This window comes from Hypanus sabinus, chromosome 7 (genome assembly GCF_030144855.1).
Source record: "Hypanus sabinus isolate sHypSab1 chromosome 7, sHypSab1.hap1, whole genome shotgun sequence".
In the NCBI taxonomy this organism is placed as follows: Eukaryota; Metazoa; Chordata; class Chondrichthyes; order Myliobatiformes; family Dasyatidae; genus Hypanus; species Hypanus sabinus.
Window position 1 is genome coordinate 128,834,267 of NC_082712.1, and position 15,365 is coordinate 128,849,631.

Below are 15,365 nucleotides of genomic sequence, written 5' to 3' on the forward strand. Positions count from 1 at the left end.
CTTTTTTTGTTCTGCTACTGCAAGTAGAATTGTTTACTATTAAAATAACTGGTTGATTATATGAATTTATTGCTCCCTTCACTTTGGCATCATGATAAAACTGAATTTGTGAAAATAGTGACCTACATTTGGATCTACACATGGCGATCCTTCAAAAGACATAGTTTACAGCTCAGAAGAAATCTGTGGCAGAAATAACGAAGAATTGTTGTTCAGAGTTGGATACAGTCCTTCCTTTATTTGATTTTGGCTTCAAATCTTTGTTCTGAACTTTGAATATTGAAGACAATTTGGCAAAGGCACAGCTTTCTCATAAAATCCAATGAAGTATGGATTGTGGGTGTCAGAGAAGATGTTGGCAAGCTACTTCACTCTTTATTTAATTAATTCCTTCCATGTTAGAATAATTGAAGGAGAATTTGCTATGAGAGGCGGTTGAAGATTGTTGAATATAAAGATCCATATTTTACAGTGTGAAGTAAACATCTGGAACTTCCACAACAGAAATTGAGCAATGAAGTACAAATTCAACATAATGCAAGGACCTTTCAATAATTAATTTTGAGCAGACTGTCCTTGTCTGAGAGCACGTGTATTGGATGTGCAGAAACATTTGTGTATTTGTTTCATTTTTATGTACATGTACTCTCATTTGGAAGGAAATTAGGGACCTAATAACTGTGAACTCAAATTTCCAATACCATGCAACTTATTTATTTAACTAATTGTCAAACTTCAGTTCACATCTGGACTGAAAATAGCAGGGGAAGATGAGTGGACCACAGAGAGTGGTCCACACAACACTTATGACCCTCCAGATGGCGTGGTGCTGGCCTACCATTCTTGCTCTTCATTCTCAAATTAAAAGTGTTTTCCATGACATTTATTTTAAGTAAAATTGATTTCATTTTGCATTAGAATTATATTAAGGACTATTGTTTACCTATCGGTAACTTCTGAGGTTGAATCTAGGTTGCCATGAATACTTTCACTGTTGAGTAATGTTTTCTGAGAAAGTTGGAAAATTGACCCTGATTGCAGTACCTTTTGTAGGTCCTTGGAAGTTACTTGCACTGACCAGGGATTAAATGCAAGATTTCCCTGCTATTTATGGCTCAGCTACTGAATGCATTAAACCCATTGAAATAAAATAGGGATCTGATTCACATGTTGTCATATTTTTCGTACTGATTTGGTAGAAATGTTGTGCATCCAAATATGAGAGCACTTGTTAGTGAGGCTAACTATAGCCAGGAAATTACCGATAATAGCATTTCTCAGCAGCTGCACCATTACATCTGGAACTCCTCAGGGCCTAAATTTGAAGCCTTTTATTTCCCAGCTATGTGCAATCAGCGGCATTATAGGAAAACACAGAATTACCTTCATACAAACATTGGAGCATGACAGTTAGAAGCAGCAGTAGGCTCCTTTTCATCTGCTCTGCCTTTTAATAAAATTAACGGTCATGTGACTGTAACTTCAGCTCCATTTTCTGTTTTGTCCTCAGGAACTTTTCATCCTCTTGCTTATGAAGAATCCATCTACTTCTCCTTTAAAAATGTTTGAAAACTCTGTTTTCACTGCCCTTTGAAGGGCTTCAAAGCTTCATGATCCTCAAGAAAAAAAAATTGGCTCACCTCAACCTTAAATGAGAAACCCATTTTTAAAGTGGTGAATGCTAGTTCGAAGTTCTCCCCCAAGAAGAAACATCTACTTCACATTCACTCAGTGTATTCCTCTCAGGATCATTTATGTTTCATTTGTTTCAAAATTCCAGTGGATAAAAGCCCAGCTTGTCCAATCTTTCCTCAGAAGAAAATCCACCCATTTTAGGTCTCCCCATAAACCCTGATGACTTCCAACATTACCTCATCTCTGTTGACAATTTCAACGTCATTAAATTGACACTTCACTCATCCAGTGTTGGAGGAAAAGAAACTACGTTTGCCTAAATATTAGTAAGACTGAACCCATTTGTGTCACAGCCGGCCTCAATTTCCATAATCTCATTACTGATTCCTGCCCTTCACCAGTAACTTCCTAAAACTGAAGCAGATGGTTTACATCTTTGTTATCATACTTGACAATGAGATGAGCTTCCACCACTTTCCAAGAGCACTTACATCAATCTTAGGAACGCTCACCTAACTCCATCCAGGTCTTGCCCTTTAGGGCTGATTACTCAATTTGTCCTGCTCACCATCTTTTGTTTTCCTTATATCTGAAGTAATTCAAAACTTTGCTTAACATAACACATAACCTTCTGTGTAATATGCCCCTGGCAAAAAGTTTACCTGTAGTTTTTAATATTCCCATTCTTGTTTTCAAATTGCCATCCCAACCTGATAACATCTATCAGCTTAACAATGCTCCAAGACTGGTGCGTTATTAATTCTCACTTTTTGCATGTTGTTGATTTTCTCATTCCCACCATTCACTCTATGCTTGCAACCGCCTGGCTCTAAAATGTTAGAATTCCCTCCCTAAGCCTCTCAGCTTCTAATCAACTCCTCTCCTACAAATTCACTTTTAAAGGAGCCCATTGGATTTATTGGAGACACATTTTATTTGGTATAATTCCTTTAAAAAGGCTTGACACACTTTAGTTCATCACTGGTATGAAATTAATGGTGCTTGGTTTCTATTATTTCATAATGCCGACATTTCATTGCCTTTCATAGTTTCAGCAACAAACACTACGTACTACAGCAAAAGTTTCATGCTAAAGTGGAAGTAAATGTGATTAATACTTACAGCGGAGTGAATGCTTATTAAATCCTGTTTTGAAGGATAGGAGATGTTTCTCAAATAATAAGCATATAGAAAGTCATATACATCCTTTGCTGCATCCTCCACCTGATGAAACATGTTATCCAAAATAGTAAAAATCAGACATGTGCATGGGAACAATGTAAATATCTACAAAATAATGATGCAAGGTTGTTTTGCTGATTTTCTTCCCTATACAACCACCTAAGGGAAAACAGAGATGGAGAATTACACAAGATCTTAATAATCTCTAATGAATTTGATCTGCTTCCTCCACTTTGTTGACTACAGATAGATGTGAATTGCCAACATGGTGGAGGAACAATACATTTACTGTATTGTACAGGACACCCACTTAGAAAGTAACATCCAAGTTCCTTTGGAACTTGCCAAAGGAAATGACAGGCAAAAAAAGAGTGGGTGATGAAACAGAAGTTGGAGCACAGTTAGTGGAATCTGAAGCCCCTGTTTGATGATCTCTCAAAGTGGTAGGTAGGGGGAGGTTCATGTGTCCATCAGGGTAGTGAAAATAAAGTTCAATTTAGCCTTCCAATAAGCCAAGCTCCAGATAATTGCCTTCAAATGAAACCACCATGACTCATTGACATGATTGACCTGCTGCTTGGGCTGGTGTTTAGCTGCACATTGAGGAAGTAGAACTCATATCTTACTAATATGGGAAAATGTGGCTGCATAATGAGGAGCACTCATGGGGTTTGTTGCTCAGTCTTTTGTTCCTGAGAAAGAAGGGTGACAACCATACCATCCCGTTTTACTATCTGATACAAAATAGATAAAGTTTCTGGTCAAAATGAATAAAACACTGTAAACTTTTTAATACTATCTATGTCCTCTGTATCATCTTGGAAGAAGTGACTGTGTCAAGGTACAGAGTTATCAGGAGCTTTCCAGTTTAGGATCATACACTAGGTTATCATTGTCAATCCTAGACTTTGACTGTTCTACATTATTTCTAGATTTGAACTGATAATGGACCAGTTCTCTTACCAGTAATTCTAGACCTTGAACCTGGACCAGAGTCATTATGATCAATACTAGTCCAGCAATGGCGTATCTAAGGTATGGCAGGTATGGCACGTACCCTGGGCGCCACTTGAAGGGGAGCACCACTGAGCAGTTTCAATTAAAGTCAGTCAAGCCATCCTCAGATAGTGAAAAAAGAATTTTCTTTAGATGTATGATCTGTCTTTGATCAGTTCTCATGGGTGAGAAGCACTAGGATAGTCTTATTTCAGAGCATTATGCAAGAAGACCATGAAATGTTTCTTCACAAAGAAGAAGGAAAGTGGAGCTGAAGGATGGAAGAGAGGAATGTTGGAGGCAGAGGAAGCCAAGAAGTCGAGCAAGTTCTTCATGCCCTTCTTTGAAAAGCCTGGAACAAGTAGTTTGACACACTCCATGGAGTCATCTGCACATACTGCAAGTTTGTGAGAATCCAAAGGTGTATCAAGTACAAATGCGTCACAAGTCCAGGAGGAAGTCAAGTCAGATAAATCCGAGTATGATGAGATTAAACGTGAGGCTGCCACAGAAAACATGGACATGACGGGAGGGGAAGATGATGGTGGTGGTGGTGATGTTGAGTTTATTGAAGAGATTTTACCTGACGAGATTGAACCTGACAACACTGAACCTAGTGAACTGGATGGTGTCAAAGAGCCTCAAACTGTCATACCAGAAGTGATTGAACAGCATGACATTGGACTTCTGAAGTTTGACAAGGATACTGGAAAAGCAATTCTGCTTGACGCTTTGAGAACAGAAATAATACAGCTGGGTTTGAAGTATTTCCAGAACAGTGAGGGGTCTTTCCTACCCTCAATGAACAAAACTTGCTCAATGAACAAAACTTGGTTCAAAATGAAAGTGGGAAATGGTCGTGGTGAGGAAGTGACTCGCTCGTAGCAGATTTATTCCCCTTCTAAGAAGTCTGCATATTTCATCTGTTGTCTTTTCTATTCCTGGTCAGACCATCAGTCCTTATTGGAGCAGGAAAGTGGATTCAACCAGTGGAAAGTACTTGAAAGGAATAGTGCCATGAAAATGTATAGAATCATCAGGAAATCTTCACACAGTGGAAAGAAATGGAAAGAAATTTAGCTGGAAACAGAGGAATTATTGACACGGTATTTCAGTCAGAGATTGAGAAGGAAAAGCAGAAGTGGTGTGATATCTTGACTAGAATCCTTCACTGCATAAAATTCCTTCCAACTCAGAACCTGGCTTTGCGAGGACACAGGGAGTTGCTTCAGCTGGACAATGACTCCAATGTGGGAAATTTCTTAGGCCTACTGAAACTACCGGCCAACTTTGACCCTGTCATAAAGTAACACCTCACTCATTTGGGAAGTCATCCTGGATCCACGTCTTGTCTTTCACCGGGTGTCCAGAATGAATTCATCCACATGATGGCATCCACTGCTCTCCAGAGTTTACTGAGAAGCATTCGTAAAGCCAAGTACTATGGTTTCATGTTCGACTCAACTCCTGATCAGTCCTTCCTTGGTTTTATCCAGATAAGCAAGAAGGATGCTGAGAGCTTGGTTGAAGACGTCTTGAAATAACTAGAGATGGACGAAATGGAGCTACAAGATTGTCAATCACAGTTCTATGACAACGCTGCTGTGATGGCTGGACACAGAAGTGGTGTTCATCAAAGAATAAGTGAGAAAAACAACCTGGTAGTGTTTGTGAATTGCGACAATCACTCACTCAGCTTGGTGGGTGTTGGTCAGTGAGTCACTTGAAGAAGGAGTTGGTCTCTGTCAAGAATGGAATATTGAAGACGTCAGAGACAAAAGAAACGAATGGCTGATGAGAACTCGAGAGGCGCTGGGTTAGCAGCTAAGGAGGAAATGGAAAGAGTCATGAAGGGAACACTTGACCGTCTTGGACAAAAAGTTCACTTGTTTGCACAACACTGACGCCAAGGTTAGGTTCCTTCTCGATGTCGAGGAACTGTGTTACGGCGCCAACAGTAACGACCTAAAGAAGAAGTGCGAAAATTTGGGCGAATTGTACAGCTTTGATGTTGATGGACAGCAGCTATATGAAGAAATTTTGGATTGTAGAATGTTGCTATCCAGGCGGGTTAACATGAAAATATCAAGACCTGAAGAGCTTCTTAAATTTATTGTTCAGTATGGAGATGAGACCGTCTTCCCCAATCTTCGCATTGCTATTCAGATAATGCTAACCATCGCAGTTTCCATCACCAGCTGTGAGAGATCATTCAGCAAGTTAAAACTAATACTTTCATATTTGAGAGCCTCCATGGGTCAAGACAGACTCTGTGATCTTGCTCTGCTGAGTGTAGAAAGAGAAGAAACTGAAAAAAACTAACTTTGATCACATCATTGACCAATTTGCATCAGTGAAAGCAAGGAAGGACAAGGTGCAATTATAATTTTCACGTAGTGCCATAATATGTTAATTAAAATATTGATGAGTTTAACTTGTATTTTAAAGCTGATATTATGGTAAAGTTATCTAAAAGATGGGTGTCAGATGTTCGGTCAGGGGCGCAATTTCACTGCTTGCTATAGGTGGTATTTTCTGTAGATACACCCTTGTAGTCCAGGACATGAAGCACAAACTTGAATTTAAGCATTTTTTTAGAATGTGTACTAACTTCACTTACCAGTATGTCATTCCTCTACCTGAATCTACAGCAGGGTTTTGATAATGATCCCAGCCCTACAATCAAACTTTCTCGAAATCTCCACTGATTTCTGGGAATATGCAGATCACAGACACTCTCAATGAGAGAAGAACATTTGGAATGCACTGAGAGCCTCAAAACCATGCACCAGCAACATAAAAGAGCCCATGGAAGTGACAGAAGGAACACAACACCCGATCAGCTATTCCTCCTGCTGGGCATCTCCTGCCCCATCTGTGGAAAAGCCTGCAGTCCTCACATTGCCTTCAAATGTGACCTCAGAACCCTCAAAAAGAGCGTATTAAGAAGTCATCTTTGACTACCTAAGAAGGTCTACATTGACCTCAGGAATGGAGTTATTAGAAAAGTATGGAGGTTTATAATCTAGGAACCAATATTGCTCATGATCTGGCATTGGGGTAAAGATTAGCAGATGTCTTGATGTTTACTAGAATTTATTATTACAGAATATATTTAGTATTAATGCAGGCTTGTTTAGCTCAGAAAATTTACTTCCCTTTGAAAGCATTAAAATCAGAAAGCTATAAGTTTCAGTTTTAATTCCTCACTTCAGTGTTTTATGGGCTGCTAGATACTATGACAAAATCAAGACCAAGGTTCATTAATGTTCAATTATATTATACTAAATTGGACATCAAATATACAGTAGGTTAAAAGTATCTGATATCTGATTAGCTTCTGTGTCTTCTTCTGCCTACTCTAAAGTGAAGAGGACTTTAAAGTGAAGGTTGATTATAGCTTAAAGCTCTGACTGACAGCTCTCCCTCAGTGATGTTTTTCATATAGACTTCCAGAAGGTATTTGAGCAAATTTGATAGAAGAGACTTTTAGTTGAAGTGGAAACCCTTGTAACTGAAGGTAAATTATTGACCTCATCAGGGAACTGGATAAGTGGAAGAAAACATGAGAAAATGTCTGTATATCAGGATCTCCTGCCCTATCTGTGGAAAAGTCAGCAGCTCCCATGCTAACCACATCTGTGAACTTAGAACCCACAAAAACAGAGTGATAGGAAGTCACCCTTGATCATGAGGAACTACCTAAGAAGACATACATTGATTTCAGTATTATAATTTCATTCAAGGTGAGTGTACAACTCATGATGCCCATAGATATTTGGCTTGGATGGTGGGAGAGAAAGCTGCCTATCAAAGTTTGCCATTGACACCAAGATACATTACATTGCAGTGTAGGTGGATATGTTAAGTTACACAGAATTATTAATATATAATGTAAATTGGCTCCACCAGTGATAATGAATGATGTCAGTACTAGGCTCAGTTGGATTCAAACAGGAAGTGATGTCTGACCACCAGATACCTTTGGATCTAATCTGGTTATATTAGTACTGAACATTTAACTATTCTTGGTTCAGTGTGGAGTTAGGTACTTGGGAGGTCTCTTAAGTATCTTATCAATAGGTGACCTTAGATGCTGCAGAACCCTGAATTACTGCTGTTCTCTGCCTTCCTCAGAACAAACTCCGTTGGACTTGGTTGACTTGAGAAATCTTCCTTAGCCTTCAGAAACAAAATTCAATTCAATTTCTGATTATTAATGATGGCCCAGACACCCTGGGGATTTCATTAGTCTGGGCTATTGGCTGCATTTTCTCATTAGGCTCTGTATGTAATGGATACTGAGTGAAAGCTCTCAGAGTTATGTTGACATAAATCCAAGGCAGTCTGTACAAGATTAATGGCCATTATCTGTGAGTCATATCTACAACTTCAACAGTTCAGCCAACTGTTAACTAAATGCTTAATTAATATCAGCTAATCTGTGGCCCACAGAGAGTCAGGAGTCTGGATAGCAGATTTGGTATTTAGCTGGTAATGGAACTTGATTTAATGATTTAAGGCATCTGCTCACATGAGGATGTGGCACACACAAAGGTCCTCTGAAGAATAGTTGTTCAGGAAAGTGTCATTGAATTGCAGTTGCTGGGACATTCTCAGCTCCTAGGTTCAGTCCAGACCTACAACCCCTCTATGCTGCCCCACCCCATTCCCGATAAAAAGGCTATTTGCCAGAAACAACAGCTTTTATACATACTGCAGTAGGACTGTCTGTGGGATGAGATGGAATGCTGAGCAGAATATATAAAATGAATGTCAAGAGCCAACCTTAACCCAAATCTGTTGTGATTTTTAAAGCAAATAACTAATGAATTTACAGAGGGTTTATATGAGTGGCACATGGTCGCAAGGGACATGGAAGGTTATGGGCTGTGTCGGACTGAAGGGTTGGATTGATTGTGGGGTAGGTTTACGTAAGCTGGCATGATCATCATTATGGGCCAAATCCTATGCTGTACTGTTATCCACTTTATGTTCTATGATCCTCCCTGCTCTCCTCATTCTCTCCCTCTCCCAATGACTAATTCTCTTCCCCAGCTCACCCTCCTCGTCTCTATTCCTTTCATTCTCCTCCCCACCCCTGACATCCTGTCCCTTTGTCCATTCCACCCTCTTGCTTACATCCCCAACCCTATCGTTCTCCTTATCCCTACCCCTGAGATTATCTTCTTCTCTGCAGTGCAGTTCCTACTCTGCCTCAGGATTTCAGGAGTGTTCAGGAAGAGAGAACTAAATGACTGGCAAGCATATTAAATTCATATAGTAATTCAGCGAATCTCTAAGCAGTAATTGGCTCTGATAGGGGTTGATAATTGGCTGCCCTGGTAAAGGCAATCATGTACAAGACCATTGTATTATTGCGAATTCAGAGAGGAAGAAAGATCAAGAAAGTCATAATTGCGGGGGTGCTTAGCGAGGGCAGCAGATGTGAAGTTCTGTAGTTGCAGGAAGGTTCTCAGGATGTGTTCCAGTGCCAGTATCAAGAATTTTGCTGAATGGCTCCAAAGTATCCTGGAGAGAGGAGGATGGTCAGCCAGAGGCCACAGTCCTGATCAATATCAACAGAGAAATAGATGATGTCCCATAGGGAGATATGAAGGAGTCAGAGATTAAGAAGCAGGATATGTAATCTCCCAATTATGCCTTGTACTAATAAATACGGAATTCAGAGTATATGAATCTGTGGCTGAGTATGTGGTGCTGAAGGAAGACTTACGGACCGTGAACTGTTTGGACTGATTCTAGGGATAGTAACAACTGTATAGTGAAAATGAGTTATAGCTTAACAGATGGGCGCCACTACATTTGAAGGTGGTTTTGTTTTGTATGTTGGGCAGGGGAGGGGAGATTGGCTGGTGGGGAAGGAGAGAGAGGAGGTATTTGAACTGTCCCGATAGGATGTTCCTCTTCTTGACAACGGTCTGAGTTTAAACCATATCCAGGACACAAAAGGTGACGCCACAGAAAGATGGCGTCTATCATTAAGGACACCATCACCCAGGACTTGCCACCATCAAGGAGGAGGCACAGGAGCCTGAAGACACACACTCAGCATTTCAGGATCAGCTTCTTCTCCTCCATCATTGGATTTCTGACGGGACAAAGAACTTATGAATACTACCCCGGTATGTTTTGTTCTTCTATTTTTGTACTACTTATTTAGTTTAATTTTCGTGTTTTATATACACTTCTTATTGTAACTTACAGTTTTTATTATTATGTATTGGAATGAATGGGTGGTAGGGTGGGGATATGTCTCTACCAAAGGAGGTGGAAGGCTCTCCTTCCCTCCACCAGCCTGCAGGTCACCCTTGGGCAAGGTGTAGCACCTTCTTAGCTCGCTGGGAGCAGGTGGTGGATGGTCATATGAGCAGCTGGTGCATATCACAAGTACTGGTTATGTGACCACTGACGCCAGCAAACAATCTCTGAAGAAGGCAACAACCTCTTCTGTAGAAACATTTGCCAAGAACAATCACGGGCATCAAGGCCACGCTCTCTTCTCACTGCTGGCATCAGGAAGAAGGTATAAGAGCCTCAGAACCCACACTACCACATTCAGGAATGGTTATTATCCCTCAGCTATCAGGCTCTTGAAACAGAGGGGATAACTTCTCTTATCTTCACTCACTCCATTTATTCCCACAACTTATGGACTCACTTTCAAGGACTCTTCATCTCATGTTTTCAATATTTATTCTTATTTATTTATTATTATTGTTTTTTTTTGTATTTGCTGAGCTTGTTGTCTTTTGCACATTGGTTGTCTGTCCATCTTGTATGCTGGGTTTCATTGATTCTATTGTATTTCTTTGTATTTACTGTGAATGCCTGCAAGAAGAATACAGGGACATATATGTACTTCGATAATAAGCTTACTTTGATTTTTTTTCTACTCTTTGCCACAGCTTACATCCTGAATCCTGTTCAGTCTGTAAAATTTAAAAAATAGTGTGATCTAATATATGAACTATTTTATTTGAAATATACGGATTAAACGATGATTGCTTTTGATCACTGGAGAGAACTAAAGTATATTGCTCAATCTGGGTTTGCAAGAAAAGGTGTGAAGTAGCAATGGAACATTGAAACCAGTTAACAACATTGTAGAGACAGAATAATAGGGTGGACAAACATTGTAAGACGATGGATGTGCCGGTGATTGAATCAATAAAGCGAAGGGTTGATTGAATTCTTTCACGTATGCACTTATTTGTTTTCATTAAATAAAAGGCAGCAGCACAAACTTCCTTAGAGGAAGGAGCCTCTTCATGAGGACTGGAAAGGAAAGGGGATGAAGCTAAAAGTTATTTCCAGTCCCGATGAAGTTTCTCAGCATGAAACATTGACTATTTGTTCCTTATATAGCTGTGGCCTAACCTGCTGTGTTTATCTAATATTTAGTGTGTTGCTCCAGATTTTCAACATCTACAGAACATTTTGTGTTTACCATTTACTGTGTTTCACCTAGATTTGAGCTCCTTTCTCCGACAGATCATGCAAAGGCACTCATGACTGACCATCCAAAATAAGGTCATAGTTTTAACCTCAAAAGTGACTAATAAAAATTAGTAAACTGAAATGGCTGTGAGCATTACCACTGGTTAAGTGATTTTATAATTTATTCTTTGCTTTCAGATCATCTCCATGATCTATCTATTATCTGTCTTCATAAACTCCACCATTCTGACAATCAGCAGAAAAAAAATCACACTTCTAAAATTCCAGACTCTTGAACCTCTTAGATTTTATTCATTTTGCCATTGGCAGCTTTGCCACCAGCCACCAAGGTCTTTTGGTCCTTTAACTTCTCTAACCTCTACTTTTTTCTTAAATATGTCCTGAAGTCTATTCTTTGACCATTTGTGTCACCCTCATAAGGTTTGGCATCAAATTTTGGTTAACACCAACTCAGGGTAATTATCAGATTAAGAGGATTATTTAAGTACATTGTTTTTAGTTGTTATTGAACAGAGAATATTTTGTGGAACTCACTCTTTTAAAACATTTACAAAGTCAGCTAACTTTTGGGAATTATTTGGTTGACCTCCCTGTCCTTACTCCATTAGACACTGGTCAGGTTCAGCTCTAAGATTCTTTCTATATTTTTAATTTCCACCATACCCAAACTCATCTTTCTGTTGGAGCTGAGATTCACTTCAGAATAATATTTTCTACCTATTGCCTCAAGGACTGCAGTACTCTTCCCAATATATAGAAGTGTGTTAATTCATTTTTTGCATAATCTCTTTAGTGCAACTGATAATTCATTGTTGACCAAAGCCTGATCAAAACCAATTATGGATTGGTAAAAATGTCGGCCAATTAACCCAATGCCCACATAGTGAGATTACACAGTTCCCAGTTGAACATATTCATTGTAATAAATACAATATATAACATCTGTCAACTCCAGGTATATTAAGATAAACAAAATTTTTGTTCTGGTCAGGTTGGGCATGTGACTCACCGCCTGTTTATATGCATACTTCCAATATGCCAGCTGTACCACTCCACAGAATAGCACAGCAAAACCAATCAGCACCTGTGGAGAAAATAAAGAAAACAAACTGAAAACCAGCAAACTTTAGTGCAGTGAACATCTAGAATAGAGACTACTTTGTGAGGAGACTCCCATCATATTCATTGGTGTAAATGCACATGGGATTGAGGGAGTGTAACCTTGATGTTAACTTACACGCCACTTTTCGTTAGCCTAGTTTACGAAACAGTGATACAGTGCTTTTGAAATTACTCTTTGCTGAGATGTAGACATTGAAATAGTTTATTTGCACACACAAATACCCCACTTGTGGCAATGCACTAATTACAAAAAATCTGCTTTAGTAATGCAAAGAGACAAATATCAATCAAAACACTTTCTTTTCAATCCCCAGCCTTTTCCAAAATAGAACAGTGGGCTATTTTTAGTGTGTGAGCAGGCATTCAGAGCTGTGGTTTACTGTCTTATTCAAAGACACCTCTGCATTAAAGCACTCCTTTAGTACCTTTAGGTTGGTGCCCAGCTCATAGTTTATTGGCAAGAAGTGCTATCACTGAGTCACAACTGACATCTATTAATAGGATTCTGCATTATAATGGAAATGATTCATCTGTGGCTTAATTGAGGATTATTGAATGATTTACTTCTCTTTCCAGCAGGAAGGGCATTTCCTTCAGAGGTTTTCTTGAATTGTAAATGTTTGCATCTGCAGATGTTAGAAATCTACAGCACATTACAGGCCTTCAGCCCAAAATGTTGTGCCGACCATGTGACCTATAGAAGCTGCCTAGAATTTCCCTACCACATGGCCCTCTGTTATTCTAAGCTCCATGTACTCTATCTAAGAGTCTCTTAAAAGACCTATTGTATCTGCCTCTACCACCTTCACTGGCAGTGCATTCCACGCACTCACCATTCTCTATGAGAGAAGCGTTCCTCTGACATCCCCCTTGTACCTACTTCCAAGCACCTTAAAACTATACCCCCTCATGTTAGCCATTTCATTCCTGGGAAAAAGCCTTTGGCTATCCACACAATCAATGCCTCTCATCATCTTATACAGCTCTGTCAGGACATCGCTCATCCTCCGTTGCTCCAAGGAGAAAAGGCCAAGTTCACTCAACCTATTCTCATAAGGCATGCGTTCCAATCCAGGGAATATCCTTGTAAATCTCCTTTGCACTTTTCTCTATAGCATCCACATCCTTCCTGTAATGAGGTGACCAGAATGGAACACAGTACTCCAAGTGGGGTCTAACTAATGTCTTACATAGCTGTAACATTACCTCATGGCTCTTGAACTCAATTCCACGGTTGATGAATTCCAACACACCATATGCCTTCTTAACAACACTGTAAACCTGCGCAGCAGCATTGAGTGTCCTATGGACATGGACTCCAAGATCTTGCTGATCCTCCACACTGCCAAGAGTCTTACTGTTAATACGATATTCTATCTTCAAATTTGGTTTGTGGTGAACATCTGCCACTTCTCAGTTCAGTTCTGCAACCTATTGATGTCAGGCTGTAACCTCTGACAACCCCCAATTTTTGTGTCATCAGCAAACTTACTAACCCACCCTACTTCTTCATCCAGGTGATTTATAAAAATCACAAAGAGGAGGGGTCCCAGAACAGATCCCTGCAGAACACCATACATCACCATCCTCCAAGCAGAATATGAACCATCTACAACCACCCTTTGCCTTCTGTGGGCAAGCCATGTCTGGATTTGTTAATGACAGATATTAGCTGGTGTGGTTTTGAGCTGTACAGTAAAACTTCAGCCACAACTGTATGTCAAAGAAGCTGCCTTCCAGATCAGAGTTTCTTCTGTGCAACAAATCAATATTCATAATCACCTGCAGCCTCTTTCGTCCTCTAGCACGATCTATTCCTTCAGAGTATGCCAATATTTTTCATTACAGAATGCAACAAGGATGTTCCTGTCTGTTCAGGAGGGTGATAAATCTAAGATCATGTTACAGATGAAGACAGATTGTGATGCTGGTATCCATGAAATGGGGTGTGCCAAGGCAATGATGTCTAGCATAGAGAAACAGACTGAGACTGAATCAGAGCTGAAGTACTAAGTAAGGACCTAAAGGAAAATGGATCACTTCCCAAGGGTATCATCTCCCAGCAACAGCATTGATCAATAATGAAATTCACCTCTGGTGCACCAGCCTTTGACCATGTGAAGAAGAGTGTTCAAAGGTCAGCATCTCAGACTAGGCGTTATGCTCATGTCGTACTGAGCATCTATAGTGGGCACTTCAAAACATTGGAGAGGTAGCACCAACACAAAATCAGAATGCTGGAAGAACTTGTAGGGTTGTGCCATGTCTGTGGAGGCAAAAGGCATAGATCAACGTTTCAGGCCAAGAACCTAAGGCAGGATCTCAACACTGTCTATTTTTTTGCCTCCACTAATGTTTCTTAACCCTCTGAACTCTTCCAGTGTTCTTGATTTTTTTAAATCCAGATTCCAGTATTTCTTGTGTTCTTACCATCAATACAAATCTATTGGCAATATCAGTGAACTATCAGCATTCTCTCCCATGCCAATGTCACCAGTGCTGAAGGCCACATTGTCCACAGGCTAGCCATCCAAACCAGGTGTTCTGGTTCCATTCCACTGTGGTAAGAGATTTGCAGGAGGGCAGAAAAAAGCTGCAAGGTATTCTCAAAGCCATGTAGGGAAGGGTAACATTATCCTTAACTTGTGGGAATCCCTGGCTGAGACGGACCAACATTTTAAAGCAGCATCTGGGAAGTCACCAAGCAACTTGAGTATCCTTGACAGGAAGATATGGAGACCAGGCAAAAATAGAAGAAGGAACACAGAACCTCTCAAGCCATAAACACAAGAGATTCTGCAATGCAGGAAATCCAGAGAAACACACACAACCTGGCGTTATTCCAGTTAGTACTGAGGGAATATTATGCTGTCATGGAAGACAGCTTTCATATGTTAAAAGAGATCCTGTCTCTTCATTCAAAAGAACATTGGAGATGGTCTGTCCAA

General features: G+C 39.9%; 1 protein-coding gene across 1 annotated transcript in view; it reads right to left on the bottom strand.

The window, feature by feature from the left end:
• LOC132396400 (tetraspanin-32-like) overlaps positions 1 to 15,365 on the bottom strand; it is a 63,730-nt gene that overhangs the window by 11,289 nt on the left and 37,076 nt on the right. The window contains exons 4-5 of the mRNA XM_059973928.1: positions 12,305 to 12,379; positions 2,758 to 2,859 (exon numbers count right to left, since the gene is read on the bottom strand). Coding sequence (XP_059829911.1) covers positions 2,758 to 2,859; positions 12,305 to 12,379 — 177 coding nt within the window. The remainder of the gene's footprint in view (positions 1 to 2,757; positions 2,860 to 12,304; positions 12,380 to 15,365) is intronic.